General features: G+C 45.7%; 2 protein-coding genes across 5 annotated transcripts; one reads left to right on the forward strand and one right to left on the reverse strand.

The window, feature by feature from the left end:
• The first annotated feature begins 342 nt into the window (after positions 1 to 342).
• Positions 343 to 11,206, forward strand: ADCK2 (aarF domain containing kinase 2). Its single transcript, XM_048954474.1, has 8 exons — positions 343 to 1,495; positions 2,209 to 2,355; positions 3,838 to 3,966; positions 4,606 to 4,701; positions 5,830 to 6,081; positions 9,290 to 9,418; positions 10,038 to 10,091; positions 10,607 to 11,206. Exons 1-8 carry the CDS (start codon positions 344 to 346, stop codon positions 10,748 to 10,750), a joined length of 2,103 nt encoding a protein of 700 aa, XP_048810431.1. The 5' UTR covers position 343; the 3' UTR covers positions 10,751 to 11,206.
• Positions 11,207 to 11,310: 104 nt separating this feature from the next.
• Positions 11,311 to 26,096, reverse strand: LOC125697340 (uncharacterized). Of its 4 annotated transcripts, none has more exons than XR_007378764.1 (12): positions 25,119 to 25,373; positions 23,846 to 23,937; positions 23,496 to 23,673; positions 22,268 to 22,496; positions 21,139 to 21,707; positions 20,157 to 20,301; positions 18,722 to 18,966; positions 17,488 to 17,651; positions 16,037 to 16,286; positions 14,928 to 15,148; positions 12,375 to 12,516; positions 11,311 to 11,535 (listed from the first exon to the last, which is right to left on the reverse strand). XR_007378764.1 is itself a non-coding variant. In XM_048954427.1 (12 exons), the coding sequence occupies exons 2-12, from the start codon at positions 25,188 to 25,190 to the stop codon at positions 12,465 to 12,467; spliced, it is 2,217 nt and encodes a 738-aa protein (XP_048810384.1). In that variant the 5' UTR covers positions 25,191 to 25,247; positions 25,988 to 26,096; the 3' UTR covers positions 11,311 to 12,464. The 4 variants fall into 4 exon arrangements, 3 of the variants coding, with proteins under 3 accessions (XP_048810384.1, XP_048810362.1, XP_048810374.1); XM_048954427.1 differs by adding an exon at positions 25,988 to 26,096 and having other exon boundaries at positions 11,311 to 12,516; positions 25,119 to 25,247; XM_048954405.1 differs by having other exon boundaries at positions 11,311 to 12,516.
• Positions 26,097 to 26,340: the final 244 nt, after the last annotated feature.

Here is a 26,340-nt window from a genome sequence, read left to right on the forward strand (position 1 = left end):
GGAACTGGGGGGTGTTTGAGATCTCTTCTGACCCAAGTGGGGGGTCAGCCTCTTCTCCCAGGTAACAGCAATAGGATGAAAGGGCCTTAAGTTGCACCAGGGGAGGTTCAGCTTGGATATTAGGAAACATTTCTGCTCAGCAAGAGCGGTGCTGCAATGGCACAGGCTGTTCAGGGAGGTGGTGCAGTCACCGTCCTGGAGGTGTTCCAGAGCCGTGTGGATGTGGCACTGAGGGACGTGGGCAGTGGGCATGGTGGGATGGGATGGTGGTTGGACTGGGTGATCTCAGTGGTCTTTTCCAACATTATAATTCTACATTTCTGTAATCCACCAGCTCTACAGAATGACCACATCTCAGCAGCACTATTTTTGTTTGGAGTTGCTGAATTTTCTGCTTTCGTTCTCACCCGGGGCCCGGGACCCACGGCGGTGCCCAGCGAACAGCGGGACGCCGCTGGTCAGGGAGCGGCACTTCTCCTCGCGATGCCTCTTTAAGGGGCGGGCCGGCACAGCCCGCCTGCAGCGATCGGTCGGCCCTGCCCGCGATCCCCGCCCCGCGCCCCGGCGTCCGTTGGTGGCGGGCTGGCGGGCGATGGTGGCGGGCTGTGCCGCGCGGCTGCTCCCCCTGCCCCGCTTGGGCTGGGCCGCCGGGGTACGGGGGGCGCTGCCCGTGTGGGCGGCAGCGGGGCGCGGCAGGCTACGGGCCGGGCGCTGGGCCGCCGTGGTCTTGGCGGTGCCAGCCGCGGCCGGGCGGCGGGAGGGGCCGGAACGGTGGGGGGCGGCCGTCCGGCCGGTGTGGGCTGGGGAACTCGGCCCGGAGCGGCCGGCACGGGGGCTGCTGAGGCGACTGTGCCTGGTGCTAAGGCTGGGCTTGCGGGCCTGCGTGCTGCTACTGCGCTTCGGGCCCCTGCTGCTGCTGTACCCGCTGAGCCGCCTGCGGCCCGGCCTGGCCGTCCTGTGGCTGCGGCTGCTGCGGAGAGCGGCCGAGGCCGCAGGGCCCACCTGCATCAAGCTGGGCCAGTGGGCCAGCACCCGCAGGGACCTCTTCTCCGAGGCCTTCTGCGATGAGTTTTCCAAGCTGCACGTCGAGGTGAGCCCGCACCCCTGGGGTCACACCGATGAGCTCTTGAGGAAGGCCTTCGGCGAGGACTGGAGGAGCATCCTTACGTTTCCCAGCCAAGAGCCGGTGGGCTCAGGCTGCGTGGCACAGGTGTATAAAGCCTATGCCGATCTCACGGCTGTCGCGGCACCCCCGGCCGAGGGGCTGGCACGGAGCTCCGAGTTACAGACTGCCTTTGAGGCGTGGGAGGTGTCGGGCCTCAGCGGCCTCTTCAAGTGGCTGAGAAGGAGGAGGAGCGAGGGGATGTGGGAAGAGAGGAGCGCCTGCTCCCTGAGAGGTCCTGTGAGTGGAACACCCCACGTGGAGCAGATGGCCACGCTGCTCCCGAATGCAAATCCGTCATCAGCCAGACACCTCACACCTGTAGCTGTTAAAGTAAGTCATGCGTCTTACTGGCAGACCTGTGAATGTAGAATGCACGGGACAAGACAAGGAAGACTGTGGTTCTGATGGAAAAGAGCTGGCTGGATATGACCAAGTGGAGCAATGCTCACTTCCCTCTGTATACTGTTTTGGTGCTCTGGTTCCAGCCAGCTGCAATCCAGGCAGCAGTGTCCCCAGCTCTTTTCAGCTCCAATACACACCCTCTCTGTGGCACCATTTGACATGGCACCTGGATACCAGAAACTGCCAGGGCCCCATATATATATTAAAAGAATGAATATAAATTGTTTCACCTTTCAGTAAATGAGACCCATTCTTTCCTCATATGGAGAAATCTGGAACAGACATGTTCTTTCCAGCAAAGCTTATTAAAAGAAATTTTACGTTGGAGCTGTTCCAAATACTAGTCTGTACTACATGGCAGGAAAGGGGCAGAAGAACGGAAACAGGGGAAAATGGCATTGGGTGAAACTTCAGGCTCTGGGACAGAAGTTTTCCATTTGAAAATTATGCAGTGTTTCTTCACAGCTTAATTCATGGCAAAATAAGAATTATTTTGAGGACTGTCTTGTGAAGCCTTGTTAGTTCCCAGCTTTATAGGGTAGGTTCTGTTCATTTCAAATACATAATTTTAGCCAATAAAAATGGACTGTCATTTTTACAGTGTTCTAGGAGTTGACTTGCCACCATTTCTTCTTGTGCAGGTCCTGCACCCAGGGCTAGTCCACCAAGTTCAGATGGATCTGTTTCTCATGAAGTTGGGTAGCCACATCGTTGGACTTCTCCCTGGATTCAAGTGGCTCAGTTTGACAGAGATTGTAGAAGAATTTGAGAAACTTATGCTTCAGCAGGTGTGTGCAATGCCACGTACTGAAATAAAACTGTTTCTTGCTATTGATGGGCTCTTACTCCATCTATGTTATTACTTTTTAAAAGATTAGGTGGAGGTTTGGTTGTTCTTTCATTATGATTTCCTGTAATCAGGCACATAAAATTACTGTAGGAAAACTTATGTGCTCACAGCATAAGAAAGCAAAGCTACAAAGAAGCTTAACAATCGTTAGGAAACTCAAAATTTGTTCTGTAACTTGAAGTGTGTTTTCTAGCAAACTGGAGCAGCAGGTTAGCATAACTGCAGTCCTTTTTGCAGAATTATGAAGGAAAGATGAACACTGGTGAAAGACCTCTCTAGAGGAAAAGAATCTCTGAACGAGTGCTCACGTGTTTTGCTCTTATCCTACATTTAAGTTTACAATCTGGTTGTGCTGGTCATGTTTCCTAGCCTTGAGGAATACATATTAGCGTAATTAACGCCCTTTTAAATGAGGTATTATTCTACATTGTATCATCATCAGACTGGTAGTGTGAGTGAAGTTAAACTTTGCAAGTAGCTCTGAAAACATGTCCCAGTTCAGTAAGTGCTGAAATATCCTTGCTGCCAAATTCACAAAGATTTCACTGCAGTTAAATGCTTTTATGTTTGTTAAAATGAACCGTTATCTGCTGATTACACTTTTTGTGTTTAGATATTGCAATGTGAAGTCTTTCTAACTCTCAAAATTTGAACTGTTTTCTATTAGTGCAAGAAATTCTCAGCAATCCATGTTGTAAACTGTATTCAGATGTGAAGGAAGGTCATTAGGACTAGTTTAGTGGGACAGAACTCTTGCTGGACTCTGAAAACTTGGGATGAGGAGAGTGTCTCATTGGCCTGTTGTCATTTTTCATTTCTCTTTGAAAGGACAAGAATTATGTCTGGGATATTTCCCACAGCCCAGTGAGGGAAATGAGGCAAGGTTATCTTTCCTCCCACATCTTGAGCAGTGATGGTAGACAGGAGAAGGTTGAGAAGGTTCTGTCCACCCTACCCCTCAGTGGGGCTGAGGCTGGGGGTTCTCATAGTATATTATTTTGTATGTGTTACATTAAATTTCTTTTGCTCCAGCTGCCCATCCATCTGTTAATTGAGGCTAGGGCTGCAGTTCTTCTAGCCTGCCAGCCTGCCTTGCTATTTGGACAGTAATCTTTGGTTCCTTCTCACCCTTGAAAATAAGGCAGTCCTGGTCTTTTCTGAGATGCTATGCCTGTAGTATTTCTCGGGTATTTTTGAGGTGCTGGGTTATGTGCCTCTCGTTACTCAGTGTGTTACTCTGTTCTCCCATCAGGAAGGCTATAAGCTTCTAAGAAGCATCACTCTGTTTTATTTTAATTCTGGCTTTCCGACCATGTTTGTAGGTATTGTGTATTGCACTCTACAGACATATCCTAATAAAAGGTCCCAAAGATCTAACTGCATCTAACTCCCAATCTGCTTTTCCTTTTTCTCCTTGGAGATCGACTTGCACTACGAAGCCAGAAATCTGGAGCGCTTCGGTCAAAATTTCCTACATGTCGATTTTGTGAAGTTCCCAACTCCTGTTCGCCCTTTGGTGACAGCAGATGTTCTCGTGGAAACATTTGAGGTAAGAATTGCATCTGGGAGCAGTGGCAGCAGGGAGAAGGCCCTCAGGAGAGTGCTAAAGATGCATCTTTTGAGAAGTAGCAGTCACAGGCAGGAGGGTGCTCTTTTTTGCTTAAAGAGATTGGTGTCCTTCTTCAGTGTCTCTTCTACTCTGTTTGTAAACAGTGCATCCCAGTAGACAGATGGTGGATGGCTCTATATAGAAGTAAACTCTTAGCCTGAAACCAAGCAGACCAGCAGTGTGTGCAGCCACCATGTACTTGCCTGTGCTTTGCAAACCAGCATAATGCTCCAGCTCTCCTCTGGGGTGGGTCAAAGCACAGAGCTCAGCAGCCCAACACTATCTGATGCTTCCCTGACTTTCCTTATGAATGTTTGAGTCATGGACCAAAGCTACTCTCAGCCCTAGTTTTTGTGCATGCAATTGTGGCAAGGCTGTCTCTGCCCCAGGCTGTGCTGCACACTTTTTCTAAAGAACAAACCCTTGATGTTCTCATGTTTACCATCTTGTTAGGTACAGTCCCAATGAGCTGGTCCTTTCAAGGTTATTCTTACTTTCTTTCCTTGTCTCAGCACGTAGGTAAAGGTATGATTGCATGTGGGTGTATTTGATTCCAGGTCTTTTTTTTTTTTCCTTCAGGAGAGTGAGCCTATTTCGCACTACCTACACACAGAGGTTGCCACAGAACTGAGGCAGAGACTCGCAAAGATGGGCATGGACATGCTCCTAAAGATGGTAGGCACTTGACAAAGGCTGGAAGTGAAGGTTATTTTCCTGCAGAATCTTTTCTATTGGGGTAATAAGACACTGTGGCTAAGGAGAGAACCTGTTTGCTCCCATATCTTCTCCCCCTGGACTCAAGACACATCTGTGCCTTTTGGAGCCAGCTCGTGGATGTCAGGTATTGTGACAACCCAGGACTTGGGCTGCCAGGTGCACTGTGCAGCTCCTGAACTGACAGAGGGAGGGTCTGTGCTTCACATGCAATGTAAGACATGACCTGAGTAAAGCCTACATACAGCACTTCTGCAGGCTTTGACGTGGAGCACCTTTAGCTCCAGAAAGGAGATCTGCTTGCATGTGGTAGGGTCCCACTGTGAAATGTGATCAGAGCATTGTTTAGCAAACCCATTGATCCATTTAATGAATATTCACAGATTGCCTAAGTGCTGGAAAGTGCCACATAATTAGTAGATGCCACGTTCTCTGCAGACGGCTGTGAATGCAAATCACATGGAAAAGAGAGAAATTATTCAGTTATTCACTCCTATCCCAAAACTGTCTTTTTATAGGGAAGAACTAAATATGAAGTAAAGAAAAAACCTGTCCAGATATAGCTTTGAATTCAGCTTCTGGCTATTTAGTTCTTTCATGACCAAGACAATAAAAAACGAGCTGGAAGTGCATGCCTAAAATTAATTTGCTTGTGAGAAGCCATGAGAAGGAGCAGGGAAGAGCTGCAGATAACCTCAGTGCTGAGCAAGTGAGCAGTGGATGTCAGGTAAAGTTCAGCTGGTTCTTGCAATATTGTGCTAAGGCAATATTGTGCGTAGGGAGGCTTGCAGTTATAACTTCATATAGCGTGGTAGCCCCATATAGCTTTTACCATTCAGAAGAGCAGTGGTAGAACTGCAGTAGATAGTTTTATACTAATGTTAGATTTAATTAGCTCTGAAAAGCAGAGAAATTACAGCAGCTTCTGGTAAAGATGTATAGAGTCATGAGTGTAGGACTGTAAATATGAACCTATTGTTTGTAGTTCCTTAAAACAATGAAATGGACATAAAATTATCAGAGGTTGTTTTTTAAGGTGTGGGCACGTTTGGCTGGAACCAACTGCTCTAAGACTTGCTCATCTTCTAGGTCTTTGTTGACAACTTTGTCCATGCTGACCTGCACCCTGGGAACATCCTGGTGCAAGGCAGAGCCTGCGTCAGCAGCGGCTGCAAAGAGCAGACGGCCATCGTGGATGTGTGTGACACCCTCGTGCTGGAAGTGCAGCCGCCCTTCAGACAGCTCTGCCTGGTGCTGCTGGATGCAGGGATCGTGGCGGAGCTGCAGAGCGCTGACATGCAGAACTTCAGAGCAGTTTTCACAGCTGTGGTGCAGGGCCAGGTGAGGCCTCTGTCGTGGCAGTTGTAGTTGATGTGGTAGTTGAGGTTGGGGAATGGAGACAGCTGGAGAGCCTGGTGGCCAAACTGTAGTTCTCTTTCTGTTTTCCTTTACAGTCCTCCCCAGGGGTGCAGAGCTAGCACCCCTTGCTAGCTTGGAAAGCCTACCAGACAAAGATGCACGCCTAAAGCAGCAGGCTACTGAAATGGAGTGAGTTCAGTTGCCCAGGAGACTGAATGTGTTTGACAGAAAGCAGCTACTGCCCCTCCTTGGTTTAGAGTGCCTCTGGTGCCACTTACGGCCGCTTGGGGGTTGCTCATAGAATCATTTGAGTTTTGTGATGCCTCCTATAGCTGGAAGAAGGCTTCATCAACAGGTTCCACTTGATTGGGCAGCCAGTAGCAGACCCTGTCCACAAGGCTCCCTTTGTTATTGTCCTTGTTCTAACTCTCACCCATAACTTTTGATTTGCTCATGGCTATTCTCCAAGGACAGGTCTCCACACTCTACGCCTTTCTTGATAAAGAGGACAATGCTTCCTCCCTTCCTTCATTACCTGTCTCTCCTGAACAACTCATAGCCATCAATAGCCACACTCCAGTCATGGGAATCATCCCACCAGGTTCCAGTGACAGTAACTACATCATGATTTTCTAGTAGTTTTCCAGCTCCTCCTGTTTGTTTCCCAAGCTGTGTGCATTGGTTTAGAGGCACTTCAGCTGGGCAGCTGGTCTTGTTGCCTTCTTGGAGGATAATTCCTTAATTCCTTTGAAGTATTTCCCTTGAGTTTCCCTGTTGCCTTTTCCTGTTGTCTCAGTGGTTCCTGGCTTGTTAAGATTTCAGTTGTTCTGCAGTGGTGCCAGTACATCTCAGGGCAGCAGGTTGAGGGCCCTACTAGCACTGTGTTCCTCTAACCTAGCTATCCTATCCCATGCTTTATTGCAGGTAGGCTCACTATCATCCCCATGCTCCCTTCAAACCTACTTTAACACCCTGCAAATGAGCCCAGCTAGCTTTTCCCCATAAACTGTCTGGCACCTCTGAGAGAGGTGAACCTCAACTGGTTCCTGCAAGCCTGGTGTCATCTGGGCCTCCCACTGTCAAAATACCCCAAGTTTTTGTAGCAGCACCAGCCAGGAAGCCAGGTTTTATGGATTGGATTGCTGCAGTTCTTTCAATGTCCTTACCCAGTACAGGAAGCAGAGGAGATGATCTATGCCCTCAATTCATTTAGCTGATGTCCCAAGGCCCTGAAGTCCCTTTTGATGGCTTTGAACTGTGTGTAGCTACTTCATTGCTCCCCACATGGAAAAACAGTAGTGCATAATGATCTGTTGGCAGTACCAGGCTAGGGAGTTTCCTGGTGATGTCTGTCCTTTACCTGAGCTCCAGGGAGACCCTCTTCTCTAAGAGGGTCTGCCTGAAATATTGGGCATTCAGTTCCCTGCAGGGAGGAGTCACAACTAATACCTGTCTCTTTTTTGAGGATGTAGCCTTGATACTGGGGGAAGGCAGGCTTTTCTAGTTTTGGTTTTGTTGGTTCCTTTAGTGTAGGTGGGCTGTTATCGTTCACAGACAGGCATTCCACCCCCACAGCCTCATACCTATTGTATGAAGGCACCTGGGGGAGCAGAGTGGGCATGGACTTGCTTCCATTCTCTCTTCTCATTTAAGTTCTTGTCTTCAGGCTGGCAGTGAGGGGATACATGCTGCCACAAATCTTGTGCTTTCTTCTGCAGTAAAACTTTTTTTTTTCCTCCTGCCCTCAAAACACACTTCAACCTATGTATTTCATCTTGCAGCCTTGCTGTGAGGCTGAGCAGATCGTTCACACGCATCTCACACAACTGTTTTCACCTCTGCCACATGGTGCCAGAGAAAGGCTCAGGTACTCTGTGCAGCTGGAAGCCTGGATGGCTGAATGTTTGCCTCGGAGTTCAGCCTGGGTTTTGACATCCTTTTTGATGAGTGCAGATAGTTTGTCTCTCTGTCAGGTGGATACCATGACTGGGCTCTCTATTCTCAGTAGGTGCTAATCCTGCATTTAGACCATGAAACCACCTACAGACCTTACCTCTGCAGCCTACAGAGTGCTTGCCCTCCCTGCTCACCCTGCCTGTGTGAACTGATGTGCAAACTGCTGCACCGTGCCCTGTTTGTCCATCCTGGGCACCGTGTTCCTGGTTGCTTGCGCTCCTTAAGGGCTGCCTTTGTATGTGTGGTTGGATTCCACCATCCTTCCTGGCTCTACCTGTGCTGTATCAGAGCTGCCTCTCACTGGGGCACTGCACTTCTGACTGGGATTTTAACTGGGATTTGTCTCACTTATTTGAAATACACTCTCAGATGGGCTAGAGAATCCAGTGCTGATGTGTCCTGTTCATTTTGTAATAAAGCATAATGGCATACTGCTGTTTCTCAGCTCTGGGTTGGATGGCTTACCAGTGGATAGGAGGGACAGGTTTTACCTCAGTTTATTTATCTACAGAGGCATAGCCAGGAGCTGGTACTAGAACCCAAGCATTCATGCCCGTCCTGTGCTGCCAGACTTCTTAGCCACTAAGCTGAAGCTGTGATCATTTAATTACCCATCCCTTGTGCCTCACATTGGATGTATTAAACAATATGCAGGTGAAAAAACTTGTACACCAAATCTCATTGCCAAACCTGGGGCCTCTGGCTCTGTCCACTGCTATGAGACACCTCATCCAAGAAGAACTGTAATTTCTCTCACAAGTGAAGGCTGGGTACTGCTCTTGCCATGCTTTTCTCATCAAATGTGCTGGCATCATCACTTTCCTCCAAAGTGTGTAAATGGAAGGCTGAACTTGGCCCTTAGGGAAAGGTTAGAGGATGCTCTTCATTACACCGTTATCTCCACCTGTAGTCCTGCTGGCTTTCTTTTTCTCCTTGAAACTTCTGACTGAGAGATGATCTTTGTTATATCTTCCCCTACAAGAAAAATAGAGCAAGGTTCTGCCAGATATTCATTAGAAATCTTGGCCTAATTCTGCTCTTTCTGCACCTGGCTTCTGTTGGTTGCTTGGGTGTCTTGCTGGAATGGGAGAGCGTAGCCCTGGGAGTTCTCCCTGCAAAATGCCTCCTCCAGGAACCTTTGCAGCAGATGTCTTTCAGGTATGATTTCCAGCTCCAGTAACAGTGGTAACAGTGATCTAGTTCCGCTGATTGTTCTTTTCCATTTGTTTCACAGGGGGAGAAAGTGGCAGAACTGATTCTTCACCATGCTCGGGCCAACCAGTGCCAGGATATTGAGCGATTCAAAGCTGAAATGGCAGAACTAGTGACCAAAGTTCGAAGGAACACCATTGCCCTAGGAAAGGCAAGTCCACAAACCATATCCCATCCTCCTGTAGCTGTACTTCAGTGCAGCTTGGCTTTTAAAGTGGTCCAGGTGGAAAGGCCAGCTGTGATCCCATCAGCACCATGCACTACTTGGAGCTTTTAGTGTCTCAGATGAAGTTTAAGTCTCTAAAATCTCTTCCTAATTCCCTCTAACTAAGAATGAAACCATGTGTGTTTAATTCTGTTCTTTAGATCTCTAACATCTGCAGTCCTCTATGAGGAGTCACTAAACTGTGTGATTCTGTGTAAACCTGACGTTACAGCTTGTATCCTTTCGGTAAAGGCCAGCCTGGCACTTCATAGAATGTAGTACAGAGGTACTGAGGAAATTAATGCTTACTGTGTATTGCTGTAAGGTTTTCAGCCTTACTGGGCTGGCAAATAAACACACAGGTCCACAGGTCAGAGCTGAACTCCTTATCCTGGGCAGGGTGGAAAAGATCACATCTTGTTGGCCATCTTCAGCCCAGTAGTCTTGTCCCACCACTAGTAGTAAGGGCTAACAACACTTTGAATCCTACCTGTCATGGATGTGGCTCAGTTGTCTTGAACAGGGGTACTCTGAACAGCCGTTAATTTTTCCTTTTGTATTCCAGCTCCAGGTGGCAAATCTCCTCTCCAGTGTCTTTAAATTACTGATGACACATAAGGTGAGGAGCTGTTACAATCTGCTTTCAACAGCTGGAAGTTCCCTGGGGAGGGAGAAGTACTGGGATTGCAAGGGACTGATGAGGAGGGGGACTGTGACTGTAATTTCTTTGTGCCCTGGTGTACCTTCATGCAGTGGTAGTTAGCACCTGGCTGGGAACTGTTTGTATACAGGCAGAGCAGGGGGCTGTTTCCTCTCTAGTATCTAGAGCTCTTTTGTGGCCCTTCAAAAGGTGAGCTGCCCCTTACCTAACTGCTTGTGTTCAAGCAGGTTGGATACTGCCATGGTTTGAAGCCCCATTAGCAGTAGTGAGTAATCCTAACCTTCTGCTGCTCTAGTATGGAAAATTACATGGAAACGAGAAATAAATTTTGGGGTTGTCTGAGGGTGCTTCCCCTGAAACTATGTTCTTATTTTTGTACCTGCTTAAACTCTGCCCCACTTCTCTCCCACTTTGCCAGAGCTCATACCTGTGTGAAATGAGCTCAGAAGGTCTGCTGTCTCTTGTGCTTCTAGGTGAAGCTCGAGAGCAATTTTGCTTCCATCATCTTTGCCATCATGGTTCTGGAAGGTCTTGGTCGTTCACTGGACCCTGAACTGGACATTCTAGAGGCAGCTAAACCACTGCTCATCAGAACTGCAGCTTCTGTCCTGGAATAGACACTCGTGGCTGCTGCCCTCTCATGGTGCAGGGTTACCTGTGGTGCCTGTGAGCTGACAGGAGGAAGCTGAAGGTGAGAGCAGTTCCACGCATCATGGAGGAATGCCACGTGGTGGTAACCCTCCATACTCTGCCTGGAACCCTGTCAGCTAAGCAGCAGGCATGGGATCTTCGTGAGGTCTGAAAAGGTCTGTTTCAGAAGCCTTTCTTTTCCAGGAAGATTTTGCACAGATGGAGAGTTCTGACTCTTACAATTATGTGGTTCTATGAGCTAATATGCTCTGGTAGTTTTTAACTGACATGTCATGTAGCTGAAATGAATTGGGTTAAATATTAATTTGCTGGCTGATCTCTCAATATGGTATAAAAAAATGACGTTCTGATGCCACCTAAGCAAGTAATTCAGGCTGAAAAAAGCCAGTAAGCCTTTTTGTCTTTTGTACTTCTACTCTGATTGTAGAATTGCCCTGAGTTCCTGTTCTTGGTCATTTTGGATGATAAAAACAGACCAGTATATTGATTTTTTTTTTTTAAACTATACTGTACAATCATGTATGTATGGCAGAAAAACTAATTCCATAATAAAAACAACTTTTGGGAATACTTGTACTGGTCTCAGTTTTCGTTGAAGCTTTAAAAAAGGCTTAGGAAGGCTTTCTCCTTGCTGTGCTGTCCTTCCCTGCCTCCCAGCCCTCACCCTATGCAACTCACAGCCTTAACTCATCCATAGAGGTGTGGTTTTTCTCCTTGGGCAGTTTGCAAAACAAGGAGTCCAAATATTTTCCTAAAGGATGGAAAACACTGTGAATGTTTAAATCAAATTTCAGCCAACAAATGAGCTACATCATATAGCTTTTACAGTCCGTTATTTTAATAAAACTCTTAATGTTATTTTATGGCCTTATTTTTATGGTAAGATACGTAGCCTATGAATGATTGGAAATATTGTCATGCTAAATGTATTTCCAGATAGGCCTCATGTGAAACTGCAGCCACACACGGCTCTGTGCAGTTGCCTGTTCTCAGCTGGTTAAGCAATGAAGAGAAAGCACATATGCAGATGATCTGTTTAATGGTGATTATAAAACGATGATTAATGATACATAAATGAAGTCTGAAAAATTAATTTAGAGTTCTGCTCAGTGTATTTCATGCGCTTCCATCATGAAATACTCCATTTCCAAATGTTTGAGGATAAAAAGCAGCAGCAGAGTTTAATGGTAGCTTTCAAACTTTCTGCTTGAGTCTAAGCAGGCTCAGACTCAAAACTAAGTATGTTATTGTCCTAAATAGTGCATGATTTTGAGTAAATAACTCTGTCTATATTAAAAAAAAAGCAGAGCAAGCAACCTCTGAACTTTACACTGAAGATAATCTCCACGTGCTGCCAGCACCCAGTAGTGTGTGTGCCCTACTGTGTGTCTGTACCCAGCGGGTGCCACGCACAGCACTGCAGCCTGGCCTCAATCCCCATCTGTTATGCAGCTCGTAGGCACAACCACCCACATTTGTGCCAACAGCAAATATCAGCCAACTTTATCCTGAGGTGAAATAGAGCTTAAACCAAATGGTTTAACAACTTAATTAAAAAAAAAAAAAATAACAGAAAGTCAAAACCTTTACCTTATATTTAGGTTTGTTTCCTGCTGCATTTTTTAAACACATAAACCTCATGCTTATTATGGATCCTGAAGTAACAAACACTCCTTTTAGCTATGAAGACCTCAGAATAGTTTGTAACCACCTGGATGCCTTAGCCTTCATTCTGTGGGGGAAAGCAAAGCACATACCCCTCAGTTAGCTCTGCAGGAACACAGTCCAAAACTTAATGCTAAGAAACTGTTGGCCGTGCAACAGATTAAGCAGAATTTCAGAAAAGAACTCGCAAAGGGGACTTCTTAACCTTTTTATTTTTAGAAACTACTATAACTGAAAATGTATTCCTGTAACAGGGATGAATTTTTCTAATACCTGTGCTCTTGGCTGAGTGATATTCCAGAAAGTGCGTTACGTGTTTCCAAGCTGCAGCACCTCAGTTTTGTATCCACTTTGGCTCTGGGTGCTACATAAAACAAGGTATCTCATGTATTTTATTCCCATTACTTTAGATCTTAGCACACCTTTATGAAAAATAAGAAGTCCCTTTATTGTAGTTCTGGATGTGGTACAGTTTGCTGGGGCACTCATTCTCGTTTCCTAAATACCCATTTGAATTAAATCATTTCACTGCCCAAAGCTGATGATAATGGCATTCTGTGACACCTGTATTTGACACCTGCATTTTATATGGTGACAACTGTAACTTCCTCATCCCTTTTGTGAATGAAGGCGCTGCTACTGATCAGAGCACAATCATTAAACTCATCTGTCCTTAACGTTGTTTAACAGCATCTCTCGGTGTGCCTTATTTTTTCTATCCTGGAGAAGGAAAAAGATGGCAGCTTATCCATGGGAGCATCTGACACCACATGCCTCACTATCAGAAGTGAGCAATGCACTTGAACAGGGGCCAACAGGAGCAAGTTACATCTTGGGCTCCAGGTGGTAACTCTGTTTTACCCTGCAGTGGGAATGGGGAAACTTGTGTAATGCTGCTGGCTATCCTGGTTTCTTACACGATTTGTTCACTCATTTTTCAATTTACCATTTTGTAGCATCCTTCTCACTTATTTGTGGTGTAGCCTATTTATTCTGATCGTGTGCCCTACCTGCACAGATATGCCTATCTTTCTGACATAAGATTTCCAGCTTTTGGAGACAAGCAGACCAAAAAATGAGATAATAGCAAAATAGAATCCCTTGCCCACCACTGGGTTTGGTGATTCTCCAAAGACAGGTATTTCAGAAAATTAACATTTTTGTCACTATAATGCCTAGAAACTGTGTCTTCTCTCCTACACACACACGCACACACACACTCTAAGTCATTCTTTCTCTAGGGAAGTGACCTACATTTTCTGAAGAATACTGACAGTGGAAGGATCTACACTCACTTGCAGCCCAAGCTGGATGGTTCCAAGCTGCCTTACCAGGTTTTTGGGAGCAGATCTCACATTACTGGATTCCTGCCCTGCCTCCTACAGCAGTTCTGGACCTACAGCAGTTGCTGGACGTAACCCAACTTCATCATATGTATGGACCTCTTTCCTATGGATCTCTGCAAATCAGATGCAGGGGGACACTTGCAAGTGTCAGCTGCAATAATGGAAATAGCAGTGGACAATTGATGCTGTATTTCAGCATGTACATTTATGTTGCTGCACTTTTTTTTTTCCCCCCAACCAACCGGTCTCCAAGTTCTCCTTCCCTGTAGGTCATGTAACACTAAGATTGCAAGGTAAGTCACATGACAGCATCACGTGGCTTTACTTACTATTTAATGTTGTCCTCGACCTTTAAGAAATGTGCTCTCCTGGTCCTGTTCTGGAAGAAACGCAGGAGAGCAAAAAGTGTCCAGAAGTCAGCAGTGGAAGCCTCTCCACGCTTGTATTTAATTCCCCTGCAAGCTGCTATAGCAGGACATAACCTGTATCTGTGCCTTCCACCACTTGAGAGACTCATTCCCAGGGAGCTCCTTCTGACCTTTGTGTTTTTCACTTAGTAAATAGTGTGGCCTGTGCTCTCACTAGAGAAATTCCTTTCTCTGTCATTTGCATCTTGAAAGCAGTTACAGCCCGACATCCCTCTGCCAACTTCCAGCTCTTTCGTAGCTCTACTCTGTATTGTCCCATGGCACTGCCATCAGTCCTCGACTACAAAACTAAACAGTACAGATGCTGACTCTGTGGGCTCCTACAAAGCTGGCCCTTTTCAGATGCCTTTAGGGCAGGATGGCAGCACTCTAGCTATTAAATACCACCATGGCTTTTGGTTGCAGAGATGAGACTTCAGTGGTGTTGTTGCCTATGCCTAAAACTGAACAACAGTCTGACCAAGATGAGAGCCTATGCCACAGGCAGCTGGACCAGAGCAGTTACTCCAGGAAGAAAGACTGGTAAGGGACAGAGCAGCAAAAACACATGCTGGCTGCAATGGAAGGGAGATACATGATTTCTCCAAGAGTTGTATTTGTCACAACTGCATTCTTGCACCCAAAGTGCAGCACACTGACACACTCACACACACACACATTTGTGAACTGATCAAGTGCCTGCTTACCCACTGCAGTTTCCTTACTCTAGTAGTGATGCTCGGAACATCAAAAGATTCTGTTCTCTGAGGTATTGCTGGAGGTCACAGTGTCTTTGGTCTTCTTTTTGCATCTTCTCATGTAAACGATCTCTGTTCTGGGACACTTTCCTTTTGGCAGCCTGGTGATGCTTTTGTTGCCTGTCCTGCTCCTCTAAGTCTTGTGTCAGCACTGCCTGCCGTGACTGCATTCTGTTCCTCAAAAAATCCTACATTAAAAAAAATGACACTTGCAATTGCGCAGCCAGCTTTAAGTCTGAATTTCACCCCCAGTTATCACTGGAATAATGGCATAATTGATTCATTGACTCATTTCTATTTATGAATGACATAGGGGGTCAGCAAGTCTGTGGATGAAATCAAGCTGATTGGTCAGCTGATACTTCAGAGGGATCTGGATGGGCTCAGAAGGTAGGCTGATGTGCATGCACCTCATGAAGTTCAAGTCCAAATACAAGGTGCTGCACTTGTGTCAGGGCAGTCCCATAAGTAGAAACTGAAGGCTGAACAGACTGACAGCAGCTCTACAGAGGACTTGGCAACACCGATGGAATAAAAATTGGGCGTGAGCCAGCGCTGCCTGATTGCAGCCTGGGAAGCCAACTGTGTCATGGGCTGCATCAAAAGATGGGTGGCAGCAGGGGGAGGGAGGTGATTGTCCTTATCTACACTGCCCTCGTGAGGCCCAATCTGCAGCACTGCATCCAGGCCTGGGGACAGTGGCACAGGCTGCCCAGGGAAATTGTGGATTCCCTATCTTTAGAAGTAATCAAGGTAGGGTTGGATGGTGCTTCGAGCAACCTGATCTAGTAAGAGATGTCTCTGCCATGGCAGGAAGTTGATCTAGATGATTTTTAAAGGTCCTTTCCAACCAAAACCATTCTATGATAATTCTTTGTATGCAGGAAGGCTACTCCCAGCACAGATACAGATTAAATTCCTATCTTTAATCTTTATACACGTTAAAGAAATAATAATTTTCATGTACATATCTCCAAATGGAACAATTATACTGGATATACAGGAGAGAAAGATAAATACTCAGTGCTACTGCTGGAAATACAGTACATGTAAAACTTCCTTGAAATTTCCCTTACCAGCCTTTCTTTTTCTTGTTTAAAGCTCCGCTCATTGAGTTCTGCAAGAAAATTCTCTCTCTGCAGTCGCTGTGCATGTAGGAACTGCAGCCTCTGACTTAACTTTCTGTTATCCTCCTCTGCCAAGAAGGATTCCTTCTTGCTCCTCTCTGACTGAGCAGCTTGCAGCAGCGCCATGTGCTGCAAAGCTCTGTTTTTGTGCTCCAGCTGTTTCTCCAACCCTTGCAAAGTTCTCTGATACAATCGCTGCCTGTTTAAAAAACAAAATTTCTCTGAAAATAAAAGCAACTAAAGAAAAAGTGCATAAGATGATAAGCAGACATTCTGGCCAGTAGAGAGAAGTAATTGTGTTCCCCCCCCCCCTTTCTCTGCCTTGGTAGGCCCAATCTGAAGCACCCCCAGCACGAGAAGGACATGGAGCTGCTGCAGCAGGTCCAGAGGAGGACCATGAAGATGTTCAGAGGGCTGAAGCACTTCTCTTATGGAGAAAGTTGAAGGAATTGGACTTATTCAGACTGGAGAAGAAGAGGGTCTCAGGAGACCTCATTGCAGCCTTCCAGTACGTGAAGGGAGATTGTAAGCAGGAGTGGACCAATTTTTTCTTTATACAGTCTGATATTGATAGAACAAAGGCATTCCTGAAAGAGGGGAGAGTTAGGTTAGATGGTAGGAAGAAATTTTTACTAAGAGGGTGGTGAAGTGTTGGCACAGCTGCCCAGAGAAACTGCGGTGCCCCATCCCTGGAGGTGCTCAGGGCCAGGCTGGATAGGGCCCTGGGCAGCCTGAACTGCTGGGTGTAGCCCTGCCCATGGCAGGGAATTGGAACTAGATAAGCTTTAAAGTTTTCTCCAGCCTCAACTATTCTATGATTTAAATATGCCAGGACTCTTTGTTAAGTTATGAAGGTTAAACCTGTATCCTAAACAGAGGCAGCAAACTCCCCAAATGGGCTGGTGCCTGATGTTATCAGCTAACTGCAGTCACATTCACATGAATGCATGACCTGGTAGGGATGTGCGCTCTTGGCCCTGAAGATCAGGAGTGAAGGAAACAGGCTGTAGGGACCAAACTGTAGGGAAAAGCCAGGCAGCTAGGTAGCTTTATGTATTGCTGGTGGTGCTGCAGAAGCAACAAAAGAGATGGAAATAAATAGGCCATGGGGGCAAGGACCTGCTAAGCATAAGGGCAGGGGGTAGAGGAGGCAAAAGGACTTCAGCTCTGAGGATGAGACCAAAGGGAATTTGCCCTCAAGGTAATGCTAAAGGCTACAGCTGGTTTGCACCTACTCACTCAAGCACCAATTCATTCCCATTAATGAATCTCCCTGAGCACTCTGCAGGGACTAGCATAACATGCCATGTTCGGAGACTGAATGAGAATGCAAGGAGTGGGCACTGTCAACCATCTGATATTTATTTCCAAAAACAAACCAGTTGGCTGTGGTTTATTACCTCTGGTTGTTCCTGCGCAGCTGACGTCGGACAGCATCTGCCTCTTGCTGCTGCTGCCTCTTCAACTGCCTCTCTTCCTCTTGGTGCCTTTTGTGCTCAATCTTGGCCTTGTTGAGGTCCATCTCTTCCCATCTCTCCTGAGATGCACTGTTACATACAGATTTCTAAGAAAAAAAAAAAAGTATTACAGATTCCTTATCAGATATTGTTAGAAAGAGAAATATCTGCCTCCCTCTGAGCAAACACAAATCCTCCTGCAGCTCTAACTCTCTGTTGCCCAAGATTTCTGCCCATAGTCAAGAAGTCTTGCTGTTTTCCTTAGTAGTAGCCACATTTCTGGGCAGTGTTCCTAATTTGAATTTTGAAATACACTGTGCTGTGTGAAGGAACACTCACAAGGCTTCTCTTCACAGATACAGTACAATATTTACTTCTGTTATCCTTATAATGCCCTACCTGAGGTAAACAGCAAGGAGACCATCAAAACTCAAATGTGCTCTAATTTCCATTTCTACGTGCAATGCTACAATGTGATGGAAAGTACAGCAATGATAACAGAGTGGGCAGGGATCTCCAGCAAGATCCCCTTACCTCCACTGCCAACCCTTACATGAGGTCTGGGAAGTGGTAGATCCTGGCTCCAGCCCTTCTGGTCACTCAGGTACATTACCTCCATTACATGCACCTGAGCTCCCATGGGGTGGCCCTGCCTTCCCACCACTGTCTCAAGCCATGACTTAGCATTTCTGCTACACCATGGCTGCTAAAAGCTAAAATAAAGTTTACACAAAATACTTACTCTCTCAAATGCTTTCTCCCTTCTACTCCCAGCAGCAATTGGCATGTTCCTGCCATTAGCCACTCTTCTGCAAACCAAACATTCTCCAGAAAGAACTGGAGGGAGATATCTCTAATACCATGAGCTGGGAAATGCCACAAGACCTTCAAAATCATGTCCACTGCCTCCCTATTATTACTGTCCCTGCCAGTCTCATTATTATCATAGGAGAGGCTCTCAGAAATGCTGAGCACAAACAGCAGAAGTGCCCAGTTCCTGTACACCACTGAATGGAAACCTTACCCTTCCACTTATGCACAAACATTATTCTACATGTGCACATTTTTTGTTGCAGCAAAAATCTTTGGGAAAGAGATCAAATGGGAGTATAATCTCACTTGACATAAACAAATCACCCAGTCCTAATAGTTAAAAGCTACTGGATCAAATACTTACTGAAATGCTTCTGTCTTTTAGAAGACTTAGATTTGTGAATCTCCCAGCTTGTGCACTGGAGGTACTGCGTGGTCTCTGTACATGCAGGGCTGATTCAATGGCCAGGCTGTCTTTCTTTAGTGACTGATGCACTTGGTCAAAGAAGCTTTGTCGCTGGAAAGGACACAAGGCACTGGCTCCTTTGGGAGAAGTGATCCTTTGGGAAGGTTGAACTGGAGCATCTGCCACTCTGAACTCAAAAAGACCTTTTAAATAAATTAAGCAGGGACATAGCAAGTAGGCAGCTTATAAAAAGAAAGAAGATTTTAGAAGTCTTTTCACACGAGATATGTTCAAGCAAGACTTTTATAACAAGTATCAATGTTTTCCTCTGACAAAATGAGATGTTTCTTAGTCTCCACAGAACAGGTCCCAGTGCTCCAAAAAACAAGCTTGCCATTGCAGTCAAGCATGTTTTTTACAGGATCACTTTAATACAAGATTATTGACTACACTTACAGCTACTCAGTTTAAGGGTTTATTTACATGTTACTTTGTGGACAGGCATGAGATTCTTCTGCCAGTGCTCTTAAATAGCCAAAAATGATAAATATTTTGATAGTGCAAAGCCTCAGCTATGAATCCTACTGAGAGACAGGAGAAATCAGCATGTGCACAACACTGCTAGCACAGTTCCCTAGCTTTTGGGTAACTGAGAACATGGGCAGAGTTTGCTTGAATCTTCCTGACAAAGACAGTGTAGATTGAGAGAGCAGTTACTGCATGGAACAATGCAGGAACATCAACTGGGAGGAAATACACCCTTATGTTTGACTGCATTCTCCCTCCACCAGCACTGCAACTGAGCACTGCAAAAGCTGTAGTACTTGGAAAAAGCTTTAAGCCTTCAGAAACCTTAATGAAATGCTTGCACTTAACCCAAAAGTAGCTTAAATGAGAACAGTACCAACTCGATTGAAATCACGATCCAAAACCTTTTGAATGATAAGGGAACAACAGAGACATTGCAAAGCAAACATTTTCAGCACAAATAAGAAAAGGGGTGTTTCCTGTAGAATGACTGGTGAAATAATTTTGCTACGTCCAGTCATAGCTAACACTACAGATGACTTTTTACAAGAAATTTTTTTGAATTAATAATATTTGTAGTAAGCATTACAATAAAAGTTAAGAAAACCCCAAAGCTGCTACTGTAATAGCTTTAAAGGCAAAAAAACATGAAAATCAAACCCAAATCACTCCAACTTCCATCTGGAAATAGTTTCACCCTGAGAAAAAAAAAGCACATCTCAAGCCAAACTACCATTATATCTAGGGTGGCATTGACATTTTCGTTTGACACACTGGGAACGATGGCAGTAGAACACTGTGGCCCTCCACAATGATTCTGTGTGGAAAGCCTTATGTCTGGATAAAATAGCTACAATTTCACTACCATGTTTATGTTTAAAATGAGCCTCAGTTCCAGCATCCTGCTGTCCGCTGCCTGCTTCTTCCTTGTGGACTGACTCCATCAAGCAACTGTCTGTGTTGACAGCAGTATCAACCATTGTAGCATGAGCCATCTCCCTCTGAGGACTCTAGAAATACGAAGAAATGCAATCATAATCTGACCTGATGAGGAATAAGTTAGCTTTGTGAACTTAGAGTGACAGATCTTATGTTGCAACTGAAGTTTGGGAAGAATTAAAACAAGCGGGGTAGAGTTCTTCACTAAAGAAACAAAGAACCCTTAAATAGATTAATTTCTCATCATGTTTCTGTTTTCCCCACATCTTCAAACGACCTAGAAAGTGGCCTGCAATTGTCTGGAGGGGCACAAAAAAGATCAGGCCAGAGAAGCTCTGACTGGAAAGCAGCTGCATTCCAGCTCTCACAGAGCAATGGGGCAAAGCTTGGCAGCAGTTGGTGTACATCAGCCTCCTCCCTCCTGATCCCCACCCAGTGCTCCGTTCACAGACACCAAATCAGCCACTATCATCACAGAATTCACTTTTGGTCTCTGATTCACAGAAGTGATACCTGCACCCTGGGTGATTAAATCTTTTCATATAATTATGCCAAGGACTGCCCTGGTATGGAGGAATCCTTACTATAATCCTTATCTGGTATGAGGTTCTTCATCTGACACTTTTTTGTGCCTCTTTCACACAGAGGCAGAATGTGGAAGAACTGGGCTAGACAACACACATCCAGTGACAAAGAACAGCAGCTTTTAGCTCCTTCCCAGGTCAAAGGAGTAGGAATACAACTACAAATAAAGTCAGAGTCTCCATTCTTTAGGAGGCATACATAAGGGCCACATCCAAAGCCATTAGTAATTTTCTGATACCAAGATCAGAGAATATAAGCTAACAAAAAAGAAATCATGCAGATAGCAGACTACATGCTAAGAGATAGTATGAAATACCTTTTACCTTCTTAGGGCCTAAAACCTCACTGTTCTCTTCCAAGCAAGACTGAGCATTTTTTGGAAGATTTTCTGTCATCAAGCTCTTCTCTTCATTTTCCTCTTCCTCTTTGGAAACACGTCCTGAAGGGGAAATCCTCACTTCAGACAGTTGCTCTTCTATTTTCTTGCTGAGCTCTTCTTTACTCAAGGATGCTCCTGGGATGACGAAATTTTCTTGCCGCACTTTGTGCTCTGTAGGCTGTGGGCTTTTGCAGGCTGCAAGGCAGCAGTGGGGAACTAAGGTACACCTACAGCTGCACTTAGTGCATGGCTGAACTGAACACAGCCCCCATGGCCAGCAGTCCAGCCCTGAGTGGCCCCGTCTGTAACAGCCTGAAGCTCTGTAACCTGGTGCCACAATGTATGGGTAGTCCAAGCTTGACTCCACCACCATCTGCCTGGCTGCCAATGGCATCTGCAGTTCTAGGATGATGCGCTCGCTTAAGGGCAGAGGGATCCACAGAGCTTGGTCAGAAGATACCTCCTTAGTTTGCCCATTCCAGAAATTCACAAGCACTGCTTTTCTATTGTGTGCTGAGCACATTAAAAAAAGAAAAAGAGAGAAAGAAAAGACAAAGAACATATTAGAAACATATCAACCTGTGTGATGTCTCTCTCAGAAACCAGACGATCAAAATGACTGCTTGTGTTACGCACAATTTTGTTACAACTTATATGAGTATTTTACTTAGAGGTTTAGAATTCGACCTTTTGAATTTGCTATGATACACAACAGCAAAACTCCCACTAGTCATAGTGAGCCAGGAGCTTACTCCATAAAAGCTGGAAACCAGACTAATAGCTTATTAGGTGAAACTCATAAGGGCCAGGAATATTTTTCTCCTTGTGTTGGCAGGACCCCCCTCTCCCAGCAAAAACCCTCAGTTTAGGTTTCCATTCACAGAAGAAAGCAAAGGCTGGTGCTGGGAGCTGAAAAAGTTTGCCACTGAGAAAAAATACCCACAAACCAACCAGGAAGAGAAACCAAGAAGCAGTTGGAGAATTTTTCACAGTCGAGACTGTTCCATCTTTTCTACATAGCGGCCATCAACTGTGGCAAGACTAGAGCTAGAAAGGAAGGCAGTACCCCATACCTAAAGGTGTCTCCTTGTTCTCCATAACCTTGAGCACAGTGCCCGGGCCAAAGCGTTCAGTGTTAGCCTCCCATGGGGCCAAGACTCTGTCTCCTGGAGCAAGGCACCGCTGCGAGGCACCTTCATAGTGCAGAATGTCGTAGAGAGGTGTTTCCTGCATACAAAGCTGCACCTTGCCTTTCAGTGTGCAACTTTTGTCAAATTCAATTAAAAAACATTCCCTGGAGCCCTACAAGAGTAAAACATGCAGTTTGCAAGACAGACATCTGGGTCCAATTAACGGCCAAACACAAGTGCTAAAAGGAAAATGGCAGAAATCCCAGGAAGCAGAATGTGATCTGTGAATGTAGTTGTCCTCTACCACCAGGTTTTTCACCATACTGTATCCATACTGGATTTTAAAAGTAATTAAAAAGCTGTGGCTTAAGGGGCTTGACAGCCTTTCCCTTCCTTTCTTTTGGGACTTAGATTTTAGTAGGTTAACCTGGCTCAGAAGAACACAGTTGGCACTCTGAGAAAGAAGCTCACCAGGAAAATCACCCATCAGAAGAGCAGCCAAAATGAAGTACTAGGTATGATGCAGCTAGAGACAAGCAAAGCAAAAGAGATGAGGGAAGTATCACAGCTACCATGAATTTGAATGCCTTCACTTAAGCTTCCAGCAATGGGTGTGGGACAGATTCTACTGCCAAAATCTCAGCCTTCTCTGCAGATCTGGGTGCATTTACATGCTGATGGCCAACAGCTATTCCATCCCTGTACTAGGATCACTATTTATTCAACTAAACTGTGAACTGCAAAAACGAATGGGATTTTTAAAGGAAGACTGCAGGGGACATTTTCTATCTGGTATCCTAAATCACGTCACAGAAACACAGAAGGAAGAGATCAATGACAGCCCTCAGTTCAGTCAGGAGGAAGCAGTTTCTGGAGGTGGTTGTTTTGAATTACTATTACTAGCAGACAATTGGGAAATGAAGGACTTGTTTGGTTTGACTGTTTCATAACCAAGGAAACTGATTGATTTCCAGACTGCTTCTGCTTGCAGAACTCTTCCCAGTAAATATCCCATCATCATCAGAAACAAAGGAAAAAAAAAAAAGATGAAAATAAGATACGGGGAGAGAACTGTGCTGTATCACAGGAGAGCAACTCTGCACCAGGGCTGTGGGACTGGCAAGCCATGGCAAGGGCAAGAAAAAAGACTCACTGAACAATAAATAACTACCTTCACTTGTCGTGTGATGTGGCCCAGGTAGTAATAGCCATCAGCTTTCCTCCTTGCCAGCACACGAGCCCCCCTTATAAAACTGGAAGCCTCTGGGGATGAGTGAATGAAGTTCCATCTTGCTGAGGATATCAAGGACGTACAAATGGAGTCTGGGTTCCATGCACAAACAGGAAGGCTGTAGAAAGCAAATAACAGGAGACCCCAGTAACAGTACTTCTGCAGCTTGCTGTAATGAAAACAAACCAAACCCATATGGGATCTCTCCAGCCCCCATCCCTCATAGCTGCCTTTGTTTCCTAGCTTTTTTCCTTCTCTGCATGTGACTCATCGACAGCTTTTGAACTTACTGTGTTAATGGACATCCTGGCAGCACAGAGCCATAGAGAGCTTTACTGGCTGTGTGACAACATGGGACATGGGAGGTGTGCATGGAGATTATCTGGAGGTGGGAAGAAGATGGAAGCACAATATGAGCAACACGAGGCTTTTGAACACTTAAATCTTTAAGCAGCAATGTTATTTATAAAATGGAAATTGCTTTCCAGTGTGGTACTTCGCTCTGATTTAATTATCACATCATTTCTTTTGCCACACAATGCTGTTTAGCTGTACTCTCATCACAAACAGTCTTGATCTTAAGTAGCTGAGCTTGGGGAGGAGGATGGCACGTGAAATGTTTGAGAATGATGACAAAGGTAACAAAGTGCCAGGAACAATGAGAGGAGTGAAAGACAATATAGAAGGAGGTAGGGAAGTTGTGAGGACAACCAAACTACCAGCTCCGTATTACAGCATTCAGTTTTTGTGAAAAAGAAATGAAACAAAATGTAACAAACTTACACTGCATTAATCAAATGTTCAATTAAAACAACAGTTTAGTAGTTTGCCACTATTCCCTGTGAAGCGTTGCTGAAATTAAATTAAACAAAACTGACGAGCAGGGAAGTTAAAATCCCAGTAACTACACGTATCTTAAATCTTTGTGAGGATGGACATGTAAACTCATGTTACGTCAGTGGAGGACTGTTAGATGCAGCAGCTTGGGATGTTAGAAATTTAGAGCTCATTTAGAAAAGTATTATCCATATATTATCTTTATATTTAATTAAAAGATGGTATTCTGCCACTCAGCCTATAGGTAAAACAATATCAAAGTCTATGAATGAGACGTAGGCAAAGCTGTCAAGTCACCCAGAAAAGAAAGCATACAACCAAGGCCTGGCACCTGTGCTTTCCTCTGGCACCTCCAGCTGCCAGTGACAACTCCTTGCATGTGCTGGTTGGCAGAGTTCCCTGGAGCCACGTGACGGCCCTGCAGAAGCAAGTACTGCTAGGCCAAATTAAACCTGGATTTGACCCCAAGTGTCTGTGACAATGCCTTTTGCTTAGAAGCCATGGGGAATGTTCCCTTTCCTCTCAGACAAAGACTTCAGGTACAAGTAGTGTACAATTAGAAGGGTGGCTATGCCAACATATTGCCTTAGGCCACCACAGAGATGCCAGATTTACTTAGTTTATAAATTACCAGGCAAAATAAGGCCACTGGAGCTCTCCTCCAGTTCTGACGGATGAAATGCCATCCAATAAAGGTTCAGGAGGGATAACCAGTATGCACTGTACCTTTGCAGGAGCAGCAGGGGGGGCTTTGATCACTTGAGAGGACCCCCCACTTTGTCTGGCAACTTCCTCCATGACTTGTTGCTTGCCTCCTTCACAGGCAGAATCTCCCAGTGAGCACTCTGTGGGTACCTGTTGTCCACAAGAAATTGATTTCCTCCTACTCTGCAAGTACGTCGGTGAACAGCTACACAGACTGGTGGGCTGTGGCTCCAAACACTGCAGGTAAGCCATATCTGCTCAGGGTAATGCAGGTATACAAGGAATCCATTCTGCAGAAGTTCCTTAGGCAACATTAGGAGTTGGCAACACTGTGGAGCTGGATATGCTGACTCACAGAAACAGCAAGAAAGGTGGAGTGAAGACACTGAGGCCAGGCTCTATGATACCACGATCAGGATGGGAACTTGATGTTAATATGGAACTAATAAGCCTCACTTTTGCCACCCTGAGCCAACAGCATGCCATTCTTTGACAAAACACGATCCTCTGGGTGAACTTTGTTCATTATACCCTCATTATGAAACCAAACCATGCCTCCACCCTAAAAGCAATCTGCCTCCAAGGTGCGACCACCTCTCACTGAGCTCATGCTCCGAATTTCTCCGTAACTTTAAAAGCGAGGCAAGAGAATTTTACAGCATTCGTAAACAAAGGCACGTATAACTGGAGTCATTTAAACTCCACGTGAAAAATAAAGGAATAGTAGCACAGAAACGGCTTAAGAGAGGGAAGACACGGTTGTATAGGTCTGGGATCAGCTGATGGGCTGAGGGTTCTCTTCCCTCCACAAGGACACGTGATGGCACTTCACCAGGAAACTTAGAAATCTCTGTAGAGTTGCTTTTACAACTTCACGTGAAAGTGCTCACCTGGGCGAGATGTGAACTCCATGACAGGGCATTTCCGTACTTGGCCAGGTCACAGCAAGGAACTCCCTGCAGCCGAGGCGGGACTCAGCAGCACAACAGAAGCCCTGCCGCTCACCTCCGCACTGCACAGCGCTGTTGCCTCTGCCCGCGCACCTCGCTGCGCCGTACTGGGAGCGCCCCAGGCCGCCTAGCAGGCGGGAAGCCCCGCAAGATGCAGCTGAGGGCCGCCGGGACAGCGGCCGGGCAGACCCGCACCGGAGCGTCCGCTCCCCGTTGCTGCGCGACCAGACGCCGTGGGCTGCACCAACTGCGTCGCCTGGAGGGGGAAAGGAGCGAGCTTTTTCTTCACCTCC

The sequence above is a fragment of the Lagopus muta genome, chromosome 1 (genome assembly GCF_023343835.1).
Source record: "Lagopus muta isolate bLagMut1 chromosome 1, bLagMut1 primary, whole genome shotgun sequence".
In the NCBI taxonomy this organism is placed as follows: Eukaryota; Metazoa; Chordata; class Aves; order Galliformes; family Phasianidae; genus Lagopus; species Lagopus muta.